The 16248-nt window shown below is 35.8% G+C and overlaps 1 protein-coding gene and 1 long non-coding RNA gene across 2 annotated transcripts; one reads left to right on the top strand and one right to left on the bottom strand.

Annotated features, from left to right (window-relative positions):
• Positions 1-446: 446 nt before the first annotated feature.
• On the top strand, positions 447-1749 carry LOC146740575 (uncharacterized). Its single transcript, XR_014929990.1, has 2 exons — positions 447-525; positions 1695-1749. It is a non-coding gene; the product is annotated as an uncharacterized LOC146740575 (long non-coding RNA).
• Positions 1750-10353: 8604 nt separating this feature from the next.
• LOC102805679 (E3 ubiquitin-protein ligase TRIM71-like) lies at positions 10354-12561 on the bottom strand. Its single transcript, XM_006824675.1, has one exon. The coding sequence runs from the start codon at positions 12559-12561 to the stop codon at positions 10354-10356; it is 2208 nt and encodes a 735-aa protein (XP_006824738.1).
• Positions 12562-16248: the final 3687 nt, after the last annotated feature.

The following is a 16248-nucleotide window of genomic DNA, read 5'->3' as shown; positions in this document are numbered from 1 at the left end:
CAAATCATCTGTGGGCCTCCACATGGGTAAAAAACGAAGTGCGAAGTACCCGTTTTAAAAGGTGTAAAAATCGAAGTGATGCTTTTCAAAAACTGTAAAAAAACGAAGTGAAAATCTTATAAAAATTGTAAAAGTGACCTGTTTGAGTTATAGAAAGTGAATATCGATGTGATTATTTTATAAAATTAGGAAACTGAAGTGAATTTCCTATAAATATGGAAGCGATACAAATATCATACATGGCATACATTGCCGAACATCGCCGGCTTCGCTGATTCTTGCACAACAAAATCTTGCTTGGTAATAAAAGGGACTAAAAGCGTAATATGTTACCCGCATCTTTATTCGCTTGTCAAATGACGGTCAAGTACCCTACACCAATCATAATGCATGTAATGAAGAAGCTCTGACGTCTATCGAGATTGCGCATGTCTGTTAAGTCTAAAACGGAACAATTTTGCAGACGAGATGGTGCTCGGAACGACTGACGAGCACTGACAGTACTGCATGACTACGCATAAAAAGGTTAGTTTACTGATTTTGTTTACCCTTTTTGCTGTTTATTTCCTCAGCCATGTGTTTGAGTTGGTCTGTAAAACTGGACAGGGCCTGTGATTTGGCAAATCGGGCGAGAGAAAAATCGATCGCCTGACCCAAAAAAATAAACACTGCTTTAACGGTCTTTAAAAACAAATATGCCGAACGTTTATGGTACAAATGATTACAGTTGTTCCCCCACTGTTTAGTCGAGCTCACTGGCGACATCATCCATAATCATGGGCAACATGACTGCCCCACATAGCCGATGCATGAATGATGGAGAGGTGAAAAGCAAAACTGCCTGCTATCCGTGTTGTACAAATCGCCCACTGTGATTGGTCGTTATTTTCATCCTTGGCATCACAGAACGAATCAGGTTTCATGTTACACGGTTACATTACAGTTTGCAGACATCCCAAATGACCGGTTGTGTTTCTGTTTACCGTGAAATTAATGTTTGGCCATATGAAATAAACGCTTGTCACTGAATAATGCCATCTGGCCATGACAACTGGGTAATTAGGTAAGGTTTTCATTTTATTTTACATTGTATTTTTAATTTGTTTTTCATTGCACTCTTTGGTGATTAATACAATAATCGTAATAATGTATAATCATGGTCGAACTTCAAATCCAAGTTGGTTTTAATGATAGATTTTTACAAAATGACAAAGTCAATAGACAGTAGGCAGTAAATAGACAGTAAAATTAATTAAAATTAATCACAGCTCTGTCGGAATGACCATAGCTAATTTGCATAAAATAAAAAAAAACCTGCTAATTTGCCTAAAATAAGTGTTTGGATTTCCTCGAAAATATGGTTAGGTAGGTTTACCGAAAACAAGCAATTTTTGTTCTTTTTGCCTTGTGCATTACACATGATTGGGGGGAAAGTTAGGGGTCTTTTGAGGCAAACATTGAGGTGAAAATGATGTTTTGTCTCGTATTTGGATATGCATGTACTAACTAAGACAACTTATTTACACATTCAGGTGATGTTTTGGTGATGATCTGTGCACTTTTAGGTGGTATTTTTCAGCCACCAAATATTTATTTCAGTCAACAAGAGCGTGCATAAGGAGTGTATTAAAAGTTTCCCAATATTGGACAGGGGACTGTAACATTATATTAATACATAAAATGTGTAATTTCAGGCTAAGTATGGATGAAGAAAATAACCAAAGAAGTAGGAGGAAGAAAAAAGAAAAACACCACTACCATAGGAGTCACAAGCACAGCCAGCACAGATCAAGGTCCCCACTTGCAAGCCATAAAATACAGCTGTAAAAACAGAAACATTGTGTCCCTATTGTGCTATATATTGTTTGTCTAATAACCAGTTATTTACATTTTGTGGCCATTTGTAGATTATATTTTGAATAGGTGGTTCCAAAGTTTTAAGGTAGCGAGAAGGGAAATACAAGTTATAGTTTAATTGAGATTAGGACTTTCCTCGCCAGTTACTAAGCATGTAGTTATGGCAATGTATATGTTTTCAGAAAGCTGTGATATAGCAGAATACGATCATGTATGTTTCGTGATCATGTATGTTTCGTATTGATATTTGCTCAGGGGATTAAGTTACAATTGTTCCCGTGAACCTCCTAAATATAGGAGTTTTCTTGCAGGATTGGCCGTTTCTCGGTGATCCTTTTTTCTATGTTTCTCACTGTTGCTTTATAAGATAATGATCTCGGAATTTTTATGTGCCTCATAGTTCTGGAGATAAAATCTGTTGAACTTTATAGACTAAATTTTCATGTTCTCAAGGCCGTAACTCAACGTCAAGGGCTCACATAAATATCCATGAGATATCATATTTGAGCCCATTTTGTGGCGAATAGATTGTGGAATTTGTACATCGTTCGCTCAGAGAAAAGTGTTAAAAGATGACATCTTCAATAGTTATGATAGTCAAAAATTAGTTTCCATAAAAACTCAATAAAATGTTTCTTCGAATTTGGCCACTTATAAACAGCTAATTAATTACCAAATGCTTACCATTCCCATCATACTTTATAAATATACAAGTATCAGATCTGCGAGGACAGTTTTATCGTGAAAACATGGTTGGTTGTTTCTTAAAAAGTGTGTGCTAACTTGAACAAAATGGCGTACCGCGCAATTATTTTGTCAAGCCCCTTTGTTATGTTAAACAGCGTCAACAGTGCAATCGGTTCTCTAAACACAGGGCGGGCCATCATGACAGCATATATTTACTTACGGGATATACATGCCTTTAAGTACAGATATGTTTGCATTACTTTCTGCCTATGGAGAGTGTACCCTTATCGGATTCGTTATAATCAATTATTTCCAAGTCAACACTGTTTTTTCCTCCCGATGAAAAACGAAATGTAGCGTTGGTCACAGAGAACCACGAGCGGGATGGTATTGAAGAGTGGTTCCAGACAGAGGAGGCGGTAATTCCATGTAACTACTAAATTTACGCATTGCGCGACGACCCTTTCCAATGCCATGAGCTGCGATCACCAACTTACGGTTTACATCGAAAGAAATGTCCACTCCTTTTTGACGCCGGAAAAATGTCAGTTGTGGAGTTGCATTTTGGATTCATGCACTTATAGTAAAAATGGCTCCCCCAGCCATGGCGGATGTTCGTGTTTGCAGCCAAAATGACATTCCTCTTTTTACAATAATGACACATCAATATTTCACTGCCAATTTTATTTACAGACTATAATTCTACCATTAACCAGTGTCTGTATCTAGGATTTCCATCTCGATGCCGTCATTGTCTGAACTGTCGGTGTCACCATGACAATCACTCAGAACTTTTGTTGTAACTGTCGACAGGCTCTTCTTCAAACCACTCTGCGGGCTGACTATAATATGAGCCCAGGTCACTTTCATTTATGTTTACTACCAACTACATTTTTTGGGAATAAACTTAAATTACGCACCAAATGCATTGCGCACAGTAAATTTGGACCAAAGATAAAGAAAGTACACAATATAATGTTTCATAATCCAAATAATTTTTTTTTCTAGTTTTTCCCCTCTCGCTACCTTAAGTACTCCTTGGTGAGCCCAATTACACAACAAGTTTTTATGATATGTTTTTTTTAAAATTTGGACTTTGAAACATATATTTTTGGTGTTTTTTTGTCATTTTTGGTCAAAATTAATATTTTGGACCTTTGTGAGCTTGATTACATGAAAGGTTTTGATGCAGTGTATTTGAGAGTAATATATCTTATAAAGTCACGTGAGATTCAGTGCTGATTAAAATTTGGGCATTGAAATATGTATTTTTGGTGCGTTTTTTGTCAGTTTTTGTCAAAATTGATATTTAGGACTTGTGTGAGCTTAATTACAGTAAAAGATTTGATGCAATGTATTTGAGAGTGATAGCTCTTATTGAGCATCTGATTATAAATTGGGCTTTCAAACATGTATATTTGGGGAATATATTGTCAAAAACAATTTTGGTCAACCTCAGATACAAATACATGTAGACTACAAATGTAATTCCCTGGGGACACAAAATTATAAAACAATATCAAGTGTTGAAACTTGCAATTGAGTAGGTCAGTTTCAAGTTTCTTCTTCTGTAACATGACTCCAGGAGATTTCTACCGATTTAAGCTTGTCAGGTCACTGAATTAGTTTATTGCACTATCATATTCTTGTTTTGAAATTTATTATAAGTATTAATGATTATTGATAATATTACTTGCCAACTCAGAATATAAATCAACTACGGCATGGCTATAATAGTGTCTCTATGTTTACAACATTTCATCCTGCTTTAAAACAGAAAGTAACATGAAAAATGTTGTTTATGTAACAATTATGTATGTTCAAGAAATTTAAATAAATGATTGCATCATGATAAATGTCTATTGTATGCATTTGTTTCCGAACTTCAAAGATGATATTACTAGTCTATTTGCAGGGAAAGAGTTTATAATATGCTTCTCATTTACCAGCAGTCACACAAATAAAATACATGTAGTCACATATCTTTGGTCCAATCATGAACTCCTGCACATGCATCATGTCCTCAATATGAGATGTATGTGCTTAAGATAAGATAAGATAAAAAACAATATATAGCTGAGTTATGACTGGATGCACAGAAGGTATATTGTATATGCCGGTTTTTTGACTACTGATAATTCAAATCGGGGACTAACAGAAACAGCAGTACAATCTATAGTGCTTTATTAGTATGAAAATTGTTCACCCTGATAACATCTGTAATGAAATAAATCATTGTATCTGAAATGCAAAGTTTCTAGTTACTGAGTAATATTAATTAGTACAATAATTGAATGCTTATATAAAGTTAAGTGAAGAATATTTATGTTATAAAAAATGAAGTGAATTGATTTTTTTAAATAAAATGTGAAGAGTGAAACTGCAGAAATCCATAAAAAGTGAAGTGGGAAGAAGCCATATTATTTTTTACCCATGTGGAGGCCATCTGTGGGTTCCTGATAACACACAAATGATAAAATCTATACTTATTTCAATTTGACTACTAAATTAGAATTACACTGGTTTGGAGATGTTTCATACATTCTTGAAATGTTATTACCGGGCAAGCTGTGACTTTATGGCCCAAGCTGTGACCTGTATTCGCACTCCATGGAAAAACTGGGAAAGTGTCAACGGCTCTTTTTTGTGAGGAAGTGTCTGTCTGCTGATATAAGGCGACACCCGGTTGCTAAGAGAGAGACACCTCTCTGACTGCAAAGAGACTCCTGCCTGATTGCCAGAGAGACACCTGCCTGACTGCCAAAAGCCTATACCCCAAGTTTTGTGATTCCCCGTAGTAATTTTAGTAGGGACAAACTAGCTTGGTGAGATTATATACTAAAACCCTTCAAGCAACCTTTAAATCTTGGTGTGTTTCCTGTCTCTGTACATAATTCTAATTGAATGGGTGTACATCAACGATCACTGTACCTCCGCTGCTAATTGAGTTTCCCCGACTCGAAGAATCCCACTCCCGATATCCCGACGACAGCGAACAACACACACCCGACTCCTCACTTACATTCACAATTGTGACATTGTGTATTCTTCAAAACAAAAGTTCCAAAGAAAGTCATAAAAGAACTAATAAACAATTGAGACTTCATTGCAAGAAACAAACAATTTGGCTTGTGTATGTAATAATAATAATAATAATAATAATAGCGTGTTTCTTAGTGACTTATTTGTGAATAGAAGTATTTGTTGCGCATGCGCGATAATATCATTGGAATGTGGATGCGAACAATTTGAAAACCTACGTCACGTGTTGTCCCTTAAACGATAATTTATGCGCCAAAACCTCACGAATTTGAGCATATTGGGCACAATGGTTGTTGCTATGGTGACTGCGATAGTAATTTAAAATATGCAGGCTGGGACTATAAATTTAAACTAAAAAATCAGACGAACAGAAAATCAATTTTTTTTTTTTATATATCAGCATATGTATTTATGGCAAACGGAGTAAATTTGTTGAAGAGTTAATAAAGAGATTAATCCAGAACACGCGTGCTTTAAAAAAAACTCACTCTACTTGTCGGACTGTCGTTAATCAATTTTCAAGAGAACAAAATGTTAATCCCTATCTCGATAGCATATTTGCGTGGCATGACTCTGTATTGTAGGAATATATTTTAATGAGCTATAAAGGCCAATATGAGTGCAAACTGACATTTGTTATATAACATTTTATGATTTATTTTGTCATGCTAGTTCTATGCACAAATTCTAATAAACAATTGGGTCTAACAAGACAATTCTCAAACAACAACAATATAATTAAAATACATTGTGGTTGCCTTTACCAAAATCTGCAATTCAAAGTAGCTTCCATTTACATGGCTTCATTCAAAGACGAAATATACTGGGAACCGGAAATGATGTCAACAAAGCTGTAACAAGTATGATTTCATATTTGCATATTGACTTCCATTCTGGAAAGACTCACTTAAAGGGTGATTGTCAGAAGATGATGCCACGTTATAATCAAATTGCATTGCACTATATTGCATACTGAGTAATTATATGTGGTGTGTATTTATGCTGGATATTTACAAGTAATGCATGTAAACATATCTTCGGACATATCTTCGGAATAATCCCACTGTTTCCACGGGGTATGTTGATAAAATTGAAGTTAGCCTTAACTAACAAAAAATAAAATCAGTAATCAGCGCCAATTAACTGTGAGCATACGTTGTACGTATTGTTTGTTTAGAACAGAATCAGCGAACTTCTTTGTGTGGAGTCCAGTCAAACCCTGGTGGCAGCCATGTTTTATTATTAGAGGACGCTTACGCGCGTAATCATTCCATATTTGGAATTCAGCATTTCCTAATATGATAGGATGAAAATATCGCGTAAAATACCGCAAAATTACGGCACGCTCTAACTTATGGCGTTACGGTGACAGATGTATAATAATAACATTAATTACAAAATGAGAAAAATGTTCACTGAAAAAGACAGATAATGAAACTATTATGAAATGACCCCCCCCCCACTATACATAAATTCCACTAATATTACATCAATCAGATTGAAGTGTTAACATCGCATTTAAACAGATAAAAGCTTTGTTGTATAGCCCATGTCACAGCTGTTAGGTAATAGTTTAGAACATCCGATTGCATCACATAATGTGACAACGAGGCAAGAAGGAGAACGCAACTGGAAAATGTTACTTTGATTTGATTTGATTAGTATTTGATAGATCAGACATATATGGATTCGATAACATTGTTATATAAGGTTTACATTAACCTATATTACACTATCATATGTGACAATGAGTGCTATAAAGGGGTATACAGCTAGATAATGTCTACTTTGATTAACACTAGGTGGGTTTACCATAAATGTATTTGATACACTGTTATATCACCAGCGCCGCGGCTGTTGAAGACAGGTTTACATCATCGTTTAGTACCTTGATGAGGCTTGATGGTAACCACAATAATATTCTACTGGCCTTTCATCGAGGGGAAATGCAACGAAATTGCTAGCAGACAACTGTATATCTCTATCTAATTAGTACTAGTTTCAAGGATAAAATCCCTGCTGAAAATTCCATCAAAATCTGAACTGAAATCTAAATGAAAAATAAAATCATGGAATAGTTGTTTCCATGGCGACCATATCTGAATCTGCGCCCAAATCCAATTGATTGGTTCGTAATAAAAACATCTTCTACTGAGAATGTCATAGAAATTCTTTTATAAGTTTGAGTTTCAGTTATAAGTGAAAAAAACATTCCCAAAATTGCTGCTACCATGGCAATTGTGTACATGTCTGTACCGAGATCTAATCGATTGTTCCTTTTGTTCATGGCACCCCTGGTAATTTTATGAGAACTCATCAATAACTTTTGGAGTTGTAAGTAATATAATTATTATACAATAATTATTCATTATTGTAACCATTTTATTGTAACCGTGTCCATCTGTACTAACATTTAACAGCTGTGCCTGTATTAATAGCAACCCACCTAGAAATTGTATGAGAATTCGATTGAAAAGACAAGAAATAAACTAACGCCACCGAAAACATTACCTTATTGACGGAGGTAATTAGAAGAGGGGGTTTGGTTTTGCGGTAGAGGGCTCTTTTCAACAACAAAATAAATATACTACCTTGGAAGAAACATAATACAAGGCAGTACTGTTCCGTCGTGAAAACTGAGATATGTTTTTTCTGGGCCTCAAAGCCTGAGCAGATCAGGTAGAACAGGACGGCAGGCCAACACAGATACAGCAAAATTAAAGTCAGTTTACGAAGATTATAACAGTGAATACTGCCCCATAAGGTAGAAATTGCAGGAATACAACACGAAATAGTTGAACATTCCAAAGCCATAGGCAGATAACTCCCATGGTCAATGTCCAAAACTACTAAATGGTGGGGATAGTTTGGGTGCGTTTCACGACACAAACTATTATTACACAAGTAGTTGTTTTAAAGGTCATTTTAATTTTAATTAAAAACATAGTTCATACAGCTTGACAACACTTGCGCATGTAATATTTACTTAATATTAATTAATTAATACGCTTTGATAAAAAAAAACATAACAGAAATACTATCAAAACAGTATCCACTCCCTAATGCACGTGATTAGTATAACCTAACTGTTCACGTAACAGTGACCCTGCAACACGTGACTAAGTATCTCCGGAATGTTCGCGTAACAGTATCAGTAATGTGCACATAAGCGTATACCTGAGTTCTTATTGCATGTTACTTTTTACACAACAGTATATTTGATGCCAGTAACAAAGCATTCCTGCACTTCCAAGTAAGAGTATCTCTGGTGTATGTAATGTCCCCTGACTGTTTACATAACAGTATCAATGAAGGATGTAACACAGTATTGCCTGTCTTTTCACGTAACAGTGTCCTCGATGCATACAACATGTCCCCTGACTGTTCACGAAACAGTGTCCTCGATGCATGTAACACAGTATGCCTTGACTTTTCACTTAACAGTATCTTTGATGCATGCATGTAACACAGTATTCCCAGAGTGTTCATGGAACAGTATCCATGATGAATGTGAAACAGTATTCCCTAACGTAACAGTATCCTGATGAATGTACCATTCCCCTGGCTGTTCATGTAAAAGTATATTAGATGTATGTAACGCAGTATTGCCTGGCTTTTTTATGTAAGAGTATCGGTGGTGCGTGTAATATTATATTCCCGACTGTTCGCGCAACAGTATCATTGATAAACGTTCACCAAGATTTATCCATATTTTATTTTTCACAAAATACACAAATTGTGAATTACACCACAATGTATTTTACGTATATACAGGTAAAGTACAACGAAGAGTTTTGCTTTATGCTATCGCGTGCGTCAGTTTTATATCTCTGTCTTTACACATTTGTGTTGTGAATTCCACGTACCGATGAAGTGCGCCATGTGCGGTAAAATGGGAAAACATTTGTTTTTGTTTTCTGATTCAAAGGTATTTGTCGATCTTAATCAACTTTTATTGCACGCATTTAAAAGCATTATTTAATAAATATAGTGGTATTTAATATTATTATTTAAAAAAAATTAAAAGCATATCACTTTTTTTAATTTTACCTGGGACGAAAAGCAAGCCATTTGTGTTCGTTATTTGATATTGATAGGAGAAATTGGTGGGTGATATTGGGCAATGTTTGCCGTTAGAACTTAAAATAAGTTTTAAAAAAATGTGTTCTACCCGATGGAATCCTCTGGTTATTCGCACATTTATCAATGGCTATAACTGGCAAGTTGCAAACATTAATGACACCTCTGAAAGTTGTACCGTGTCAGCAATATTCGATTCAGCCACTGAAATGAGATTGTTGATGACACAACTATACAGTATTTTGGAATTATTGAGTAAAAGCATGTAGCAGTGTCATGTGTATATTATAGAAAGATTTTCCCTCCACAATTCACCAACGATTTGTGAAAAAGTATAAATATGCATAACGTAGAATTACATTTATATTGTATTATACAGACACGCATTGTCACCGACAATTGAATCGGTAAACCAGTAGCTTGAAGTCATTGCAAACATATTGAGTAACGAAATTGTTTATTAGTCACACTATGGTGTGGAACTGTTGATTTTTCAGAAATGAATAGAAATTAGATTGGTCTTTCAATTTTTTATGCCAGGCCTTAAAGTAAATAAAAAAGGTTCTAGTAGTTTCGTGATGATATTTGCCTGTGTGAAATGGTATTCATTATCAATATGGTAAATATCAGTATTTGCATTTTACATAATTATTTCAAAAGTATGTCCATATTTGGTATATATTAGATCTATATGTAGATTACTTTAACTGTGTGTTTGTTGAATTCCGTTACTGCGATACGCTGTGGTCCACACCTCGAAACTGCAATACGACATGGTTTGGTGACTGTCCCACTAGTCACTACTTGTCGAAGGTAGGTCCCTTCACTGCTGTATAGACTTATCCTGTTGTTATCGCAGTCACATATGAGTATGTTGCCTTCTCTGTCGATGTCCAGGCCTTGGGGATTGTTAAACTGGTCATCTGCTGAACCACGTGATCCAAACAAATTTATGATATCTCCTGTCATGTTCAACACTTGGATACGATGATGACTCGCATCGGAGATCATTATTTTATTATGGTTTACAACCTTAACAAATGCAGGTTTGTTCTGGATACCGATGCTTTTGACATCGTCTTCGTCTGTCTGGAAAATCTTCAAACAACCCTTTCTTGTAGCTTCTGTCACTAAAATAGTGGCATTAGTCGAGGCAATTCCAGTTGGCTTTGTGATGAAATCATGTCCATACGTTGAGACAACCACTCTATCTTCTTTAAATCCGACAATCTGACGATTCCCAATGTCTGTCACGTAATAGTCGTCATCAGGGGAAATTGTAATCTCTGTTGGTGTAAACTGCTTAGGAAACTCACAAAATTCGATAGTATCATGGTGACGCCCCTCCCAGTCCTGGATTTGAATTCTATGGTTGTCTCTGTCCACAACAACAACTCTATCTTTGTTATCCACTACCAACCCCTTTGGTGAATGGAATAATCCTGCCCCCGTACCTTCACCGCCGAATATGTTTACAGTTCCTCTTGGGGGATGTATCTGCAAACTAAATGGGGACCCTGTAACTTCTTCTTCACCGACAAAGACTTTCAAATTGTACTGTCCCTCTTCTGAAAATCGAACAGTTAGCGAGTGAGTGCCACCAACACTGTCAGTAACAGGTACATTTTCTCTGGCCCCTTGTGGATTTAGTAGCTCTGCTCTTACAACACCATATGCTGTCACAGTCTCACCTTCTTTGTCCCGAGTTACCACCATAACCATTGTCCCTTCACCTGCTCTCAGTGTGTCCCACAGAGGTGATAACATAACTTCAGATCTCGACCCTGAAACAGTTGTTCCTTTTATCACTCCAAATCCACATTTCATCATAGATTCATCCTCTTGAAACTGGAGTTCACCACTTAGTTTTGGTGTGTTTTCTATTTCTATTTCCTGTAAATGTTCTAGCCGATCTTCAATTGTTCTCTGTGCCATGAGATATTGAGAAGGACTTGAATATAGCATCAGTTTTTCAGAAAAGTCTAATGTTTTCTTTATTAGCGAATTGCTTGCCTGGAGTTTTCGAAGTTGAGAATTTAGCGAATCAGCAGTAGACTGGCTAATCTCATCAACTGAATCCAATGCTCTGTCCTTCATCTGCGTCACGTGACTGATCACGCATTCAAAGTGCTGCGTGATCTTTTTTTCAGCTTCTTCCTTATGTTTTGCAAGTGTGTCCAGCTCACTTTTTACTGCCTTTTCAGTTCGATCAATGACCCTTGTCTTAGCACGCAGAGCTGTTAATGAAACTCTAGTCTGATGTTTCTTCTCGGCTACAGCGTCTCCCAATTTTTTGTGTTGGTGTTCAGGAACACAATGTTCAACAAGAGAGCATTCCTTACATATAGAAATATCACACGTAATACAGTACATTTCCACGTTGTTGTCTGGGTGTTTGGAGCAACTCGCCTCTATTCGATACTCACTACTTGATGCACATAAGAGTTGTTCTTCCTGCAGTTCATGTGACAAAGACCGTGAGCACTTTGAATTATCTTTATCAGCATGTTTTGAAATACATGCCCCACATAAATCAACTGTGCATTCCTCACACTTACGTTTACCGACCATCGACTCACATGAAGCACACGACATGCTTATTCCTGTTGGTGTGGTAGTATTTCTAATTTCCTGTACAACACTAACAAGAGAATCTATTAATAGATTGGAAGACGGAAGCCTGTCGGTTCCACCAGCCTCAAGTTGACACATTTTACAGCAAGTTGGGCACGTAAATAATCCATCGTTTTTCGTGGTCCACTGGTCCAGACACTCTTTGCAAAAACTATGAAGGCAGGGAAGAATGCGTGGGTCCGTGTAGGAATATGAACATATCTTACACAATAGAAAATCTTCTTCTATGACTTCCAGTCTTTCCAGCTTTGAGAGAGCCATTGTGGTGCGCCAGTGACTTATTTCCTGCTCTATTCTTACAGAACGTACGCAGTGTTGAACTTAGATGTAGAAGGATATGGTTAATGGTTAATAGTCTATTTGCTTTCAAGACTGGTCAATGCATAACCCACTAGGGTCATGGGTCATAGGTTATTGTTTTCCAGACAATGAAATGACGGGCTGTCCAATTAGCGATTTTTTAACTAATTACACATATATACGTCACTATTTAATATTTACATAAACTTGTGAGTTAATAATAAAATTTACCTGTTACTTTAAGACTGTTAAGCTTTATTTCTCTATGCATTTAATAGTATGTGGCTGAGTATATTTATATTTCAAAACAATATCACCAACTGCTGAAGAGTGAGGCAATCAGCCACACGCCTTGGATTAGTTCTATTTGTGTCTAATGAAACGAATATGTCACCATAATACATATAAACGCAAGGCGAGTTTACATGACATGTACGTAATGCGTTGTAACGCAGTTGAGAAGTACTTGTAAATGAGTGGTGGTCGTCACGCGCCGCGTTTTGTTCAATACGGGATTCATAGCGACGTGCACAAGACGTGTATAATACATGTACATTATTCATGTGAAACTCAAACACGTGGTGTGTGACGACCACTGCCCTTTAATGGCAAATGACCTTCACCTAATTTATTTAATGTTCAAACAAACAGTAAAAGTTTTCACTTTATGGGTAGGTTGTAATTTACCACCGGCAAGCTCAGCAACATACTACAATGAACAAACAAAAACACGACGCAACGCAATAATCGAGGAGGGATATAATTAAAAATGTTGCAGTCCAAAGGTCAGTTACACACAATAATGTTTAAGAGACAAAGGTATATGCAGGTATGTGGTGCAGTATAACATATTTAGGATCATTAAGCCAGTGTATATATAGTTATGCTAAATAGAACATTCATCAGTAATGTACAGTATGCAAAATAATAACTAGACAAACCAAGCTGACAAGTGCAGATAAGCTTACGGTTCACGTTATCTACGAATACAAATTCCCCTTTCAAATAAAAGTAATCTCACATCACTTCCCCCACATTTCACTGTTGACATACTAGTAAGCACATTTACTATAGTCATTTACTATAGTAAACTAATTCAGTTTTCAGTGCCACTTATCTGGATTGCCTGTTCATAGATGATACTTGGCCGAAGTATAATTCATACAATAATTAAAATATAATTAACAGATAAGTTATATCTAGTTATGCCAAATAAAACAGATTTACATAAGCAATACTGAAATTAATTAAAAAATAGTCAGTTCAGGAACATTACAAATCTGACCACTACTAGAACTGACCTTGGAAAAAAGGGGAAAAAACTGTAAACCAAGAAGAGTTGATAATAATTCAAATTTGATCTTTGCCTTGGAATGTTGATGAATTATGTTAACCAATCTAAATATTACAGCAATTAATGACAATTTAAGAATTGTCGATGACCTGACCAACAGGAGGTGATTTGAATACGTCAATTGATATGAACTTCACCTGCCCTTGAACATTTTGGCCCAAGGGTCATCAGTGTGATGAAAATCATAATGGAGCATCTCTTATTGCTTGCATATACTATATATACTACATGTCAAGCAGGGTGTGTTTTTTTGAAACACCAGACATCACTTCAGAAGGTTCATATATATTTGTAATGATTTAACTATAGTGTGACTTACTTGTCAGGTAAATGTTATTTCTATTTCACTTTGTTAATCTGCCATTTGAAAGATTATTAGTACACTCCCACAATGCAACACTCCAATAAAGGAGTGCAGTCATAGAACAAGGTTGTAATTGATACTTCAGAAAATATTTAATTAGGCGAGCGACAAATTGAACTGATCATGGAACCTGCTATCTCATTATCAGTTTCCCTTAGAATATTCTGATATCCCTTTGAAGATTTTAGCAGGGTTTGTTTTGATATTTTAATCCTGAAAGCAGACACCTATGGACACAACCATTGTCACCAGGGCTTATACCACTAATTAAAACTCCATAGACGACAATGTTAACATATGACGAGATTGCTATATGAAAATGATAAACAAAGTTGAAAACATGGCTTAAAAAATGGGAAATCAACATGCCATTGCCAGTAATCAACCATGTGAAAAAACTAACATGATGGCCAGCTCAAACGCTTGCAAATCTCAGGTAAACAAGACACACCGACTGTATTTGAATTGCACCTAGAGAAATCACTGGAAAAACACCAAGATTAGAACAACCAAACACACACAGAATAAACCCACAAGTACACAGCTGCTAAGTATTAAACACTCAAAAAGGGCACACCTGCGAAAATAATATATAACAAATTTCATTGGTTCTTGCAAGGCATTTAAACGGTCATTGGTTGATTAGTAGCACGAGACCACCAGGAGTGCTTGAACATTAACAATAATACACAGAATACACTGTTTTTTTCAATTTTCCATTTTTACCCTCATAACTCGCGTCCTTATTGAGAATGAAAATTCAAATTAAAGTTGTAAATGTGGCCAATACCAGAACACATTGTTTTCCATAATCGAATTACAACTGTTGACTAGCCAGCCTTGTTCCGATTCATGTTGCAGATGGCACGGACAGTAGATTTTTCTGCATGATGTTTCTCTGTGAAATTAGATTTCAAGCAACGCAATTGTGTGAAATGTTATTTGCATCGTACATGTAGGAGCGTTTTACATTAGAACACAATTACTTATGTAATTACAAGTGTACAATTTGATTTCAGATTCAAACACTCCCATTTTAAAGTTTCTAAATATTGAATGCAAAGTCATAGACAAACACCGCTTCCAAGAGACATTGCAATGTTCAATGGAAAATTGATAAGAGTGGATTTTCATAATCAGTTTATTTTGTAAATCATGCGCTAAACAATGCACATGATTTGCACCAAACAATTTTTAAGTTTTTATCAGTGAACCAAATTGTATCTGAATTGGCAAGAATTCTTTTCAGACATGTTGTTTAAAAGCTGATTGATGCAAACAAGCCATTTCATTCACTTATTTTCTTTAACATCTAGGTCATTAAAAAAAATATTAAGAGGTTATTCACGACTATTACTGGAGATAATGCTTGGTATTGTGAGAAGTAGTAAGTGACCTTACATGTGCAACTGCATTTGCACAAAAATAACAAAATTGAAAGAGGGTGAAGGGTGAAAAGTAGCAGCATAGTGTACAATGTGTTTACTCTAGGACATATACTCAATATTATTGTGGGAAATTTAAAAATCAAGCACTTTGCTTTTCCCAATTACTAACACAAAATACATCTACCCGTAAAATAGCAAATGGAGTACGGTATATTTACTGAGTAAATTTGTAATAACAATTTTGAATGCACAAATAACTAGAATATCCACAATAGCAAATGGAATCGCCAGAGACTGCTGATATAAAACAAGACGTTACGTCACCTTGCTAACTCAACTAACCAATGGGCGTTATTTTGTTTACTATTTCATTTTTTCAAAATTTAAACACACTTTCTAAATTCAAAGAGCTTCGTCCTGTATAAAAATAGACAGTTAAACAACATCAATGAGGTAAGGTGGTTTTCTTTTAGGAAGATGTGTTGGCCCTAAACTGAAAAGAGCCATTTAATTTATGCTCATTTATGTAATAATATGAATCT

The sequence above is a fragment of the Saccoglossus kowalevskii genome, chromosome 7 (assembly GCF_978046115.1).
Source record: "Saccoglossus kowalevskii chromosome 7, keSacKowa6.1, whole genome shotgun sequence".
Lineage (NCBI taxonomy): Eukaryota > Metazoa > Hemichordata > Enteropneusta > Harrimaniidae > Saccoglossus > Saccoglossus kowalevskii.
The sequence above is the reverse complement of the archived record's forward strand: the minus strand, read 5'-3'. Positions and strand labels throughout refer to the sequence as shown.

What these genes read in the sequence shown, in the direction of transcription:
- LOC102805679 (XM_006824675.1), bottom strand. Translation starts at nt 12,561, where the DNA reads ATGGCTCTCTCAAAGCTGGAAAGACTGGAAGTCATAGAAGAAGATTTT.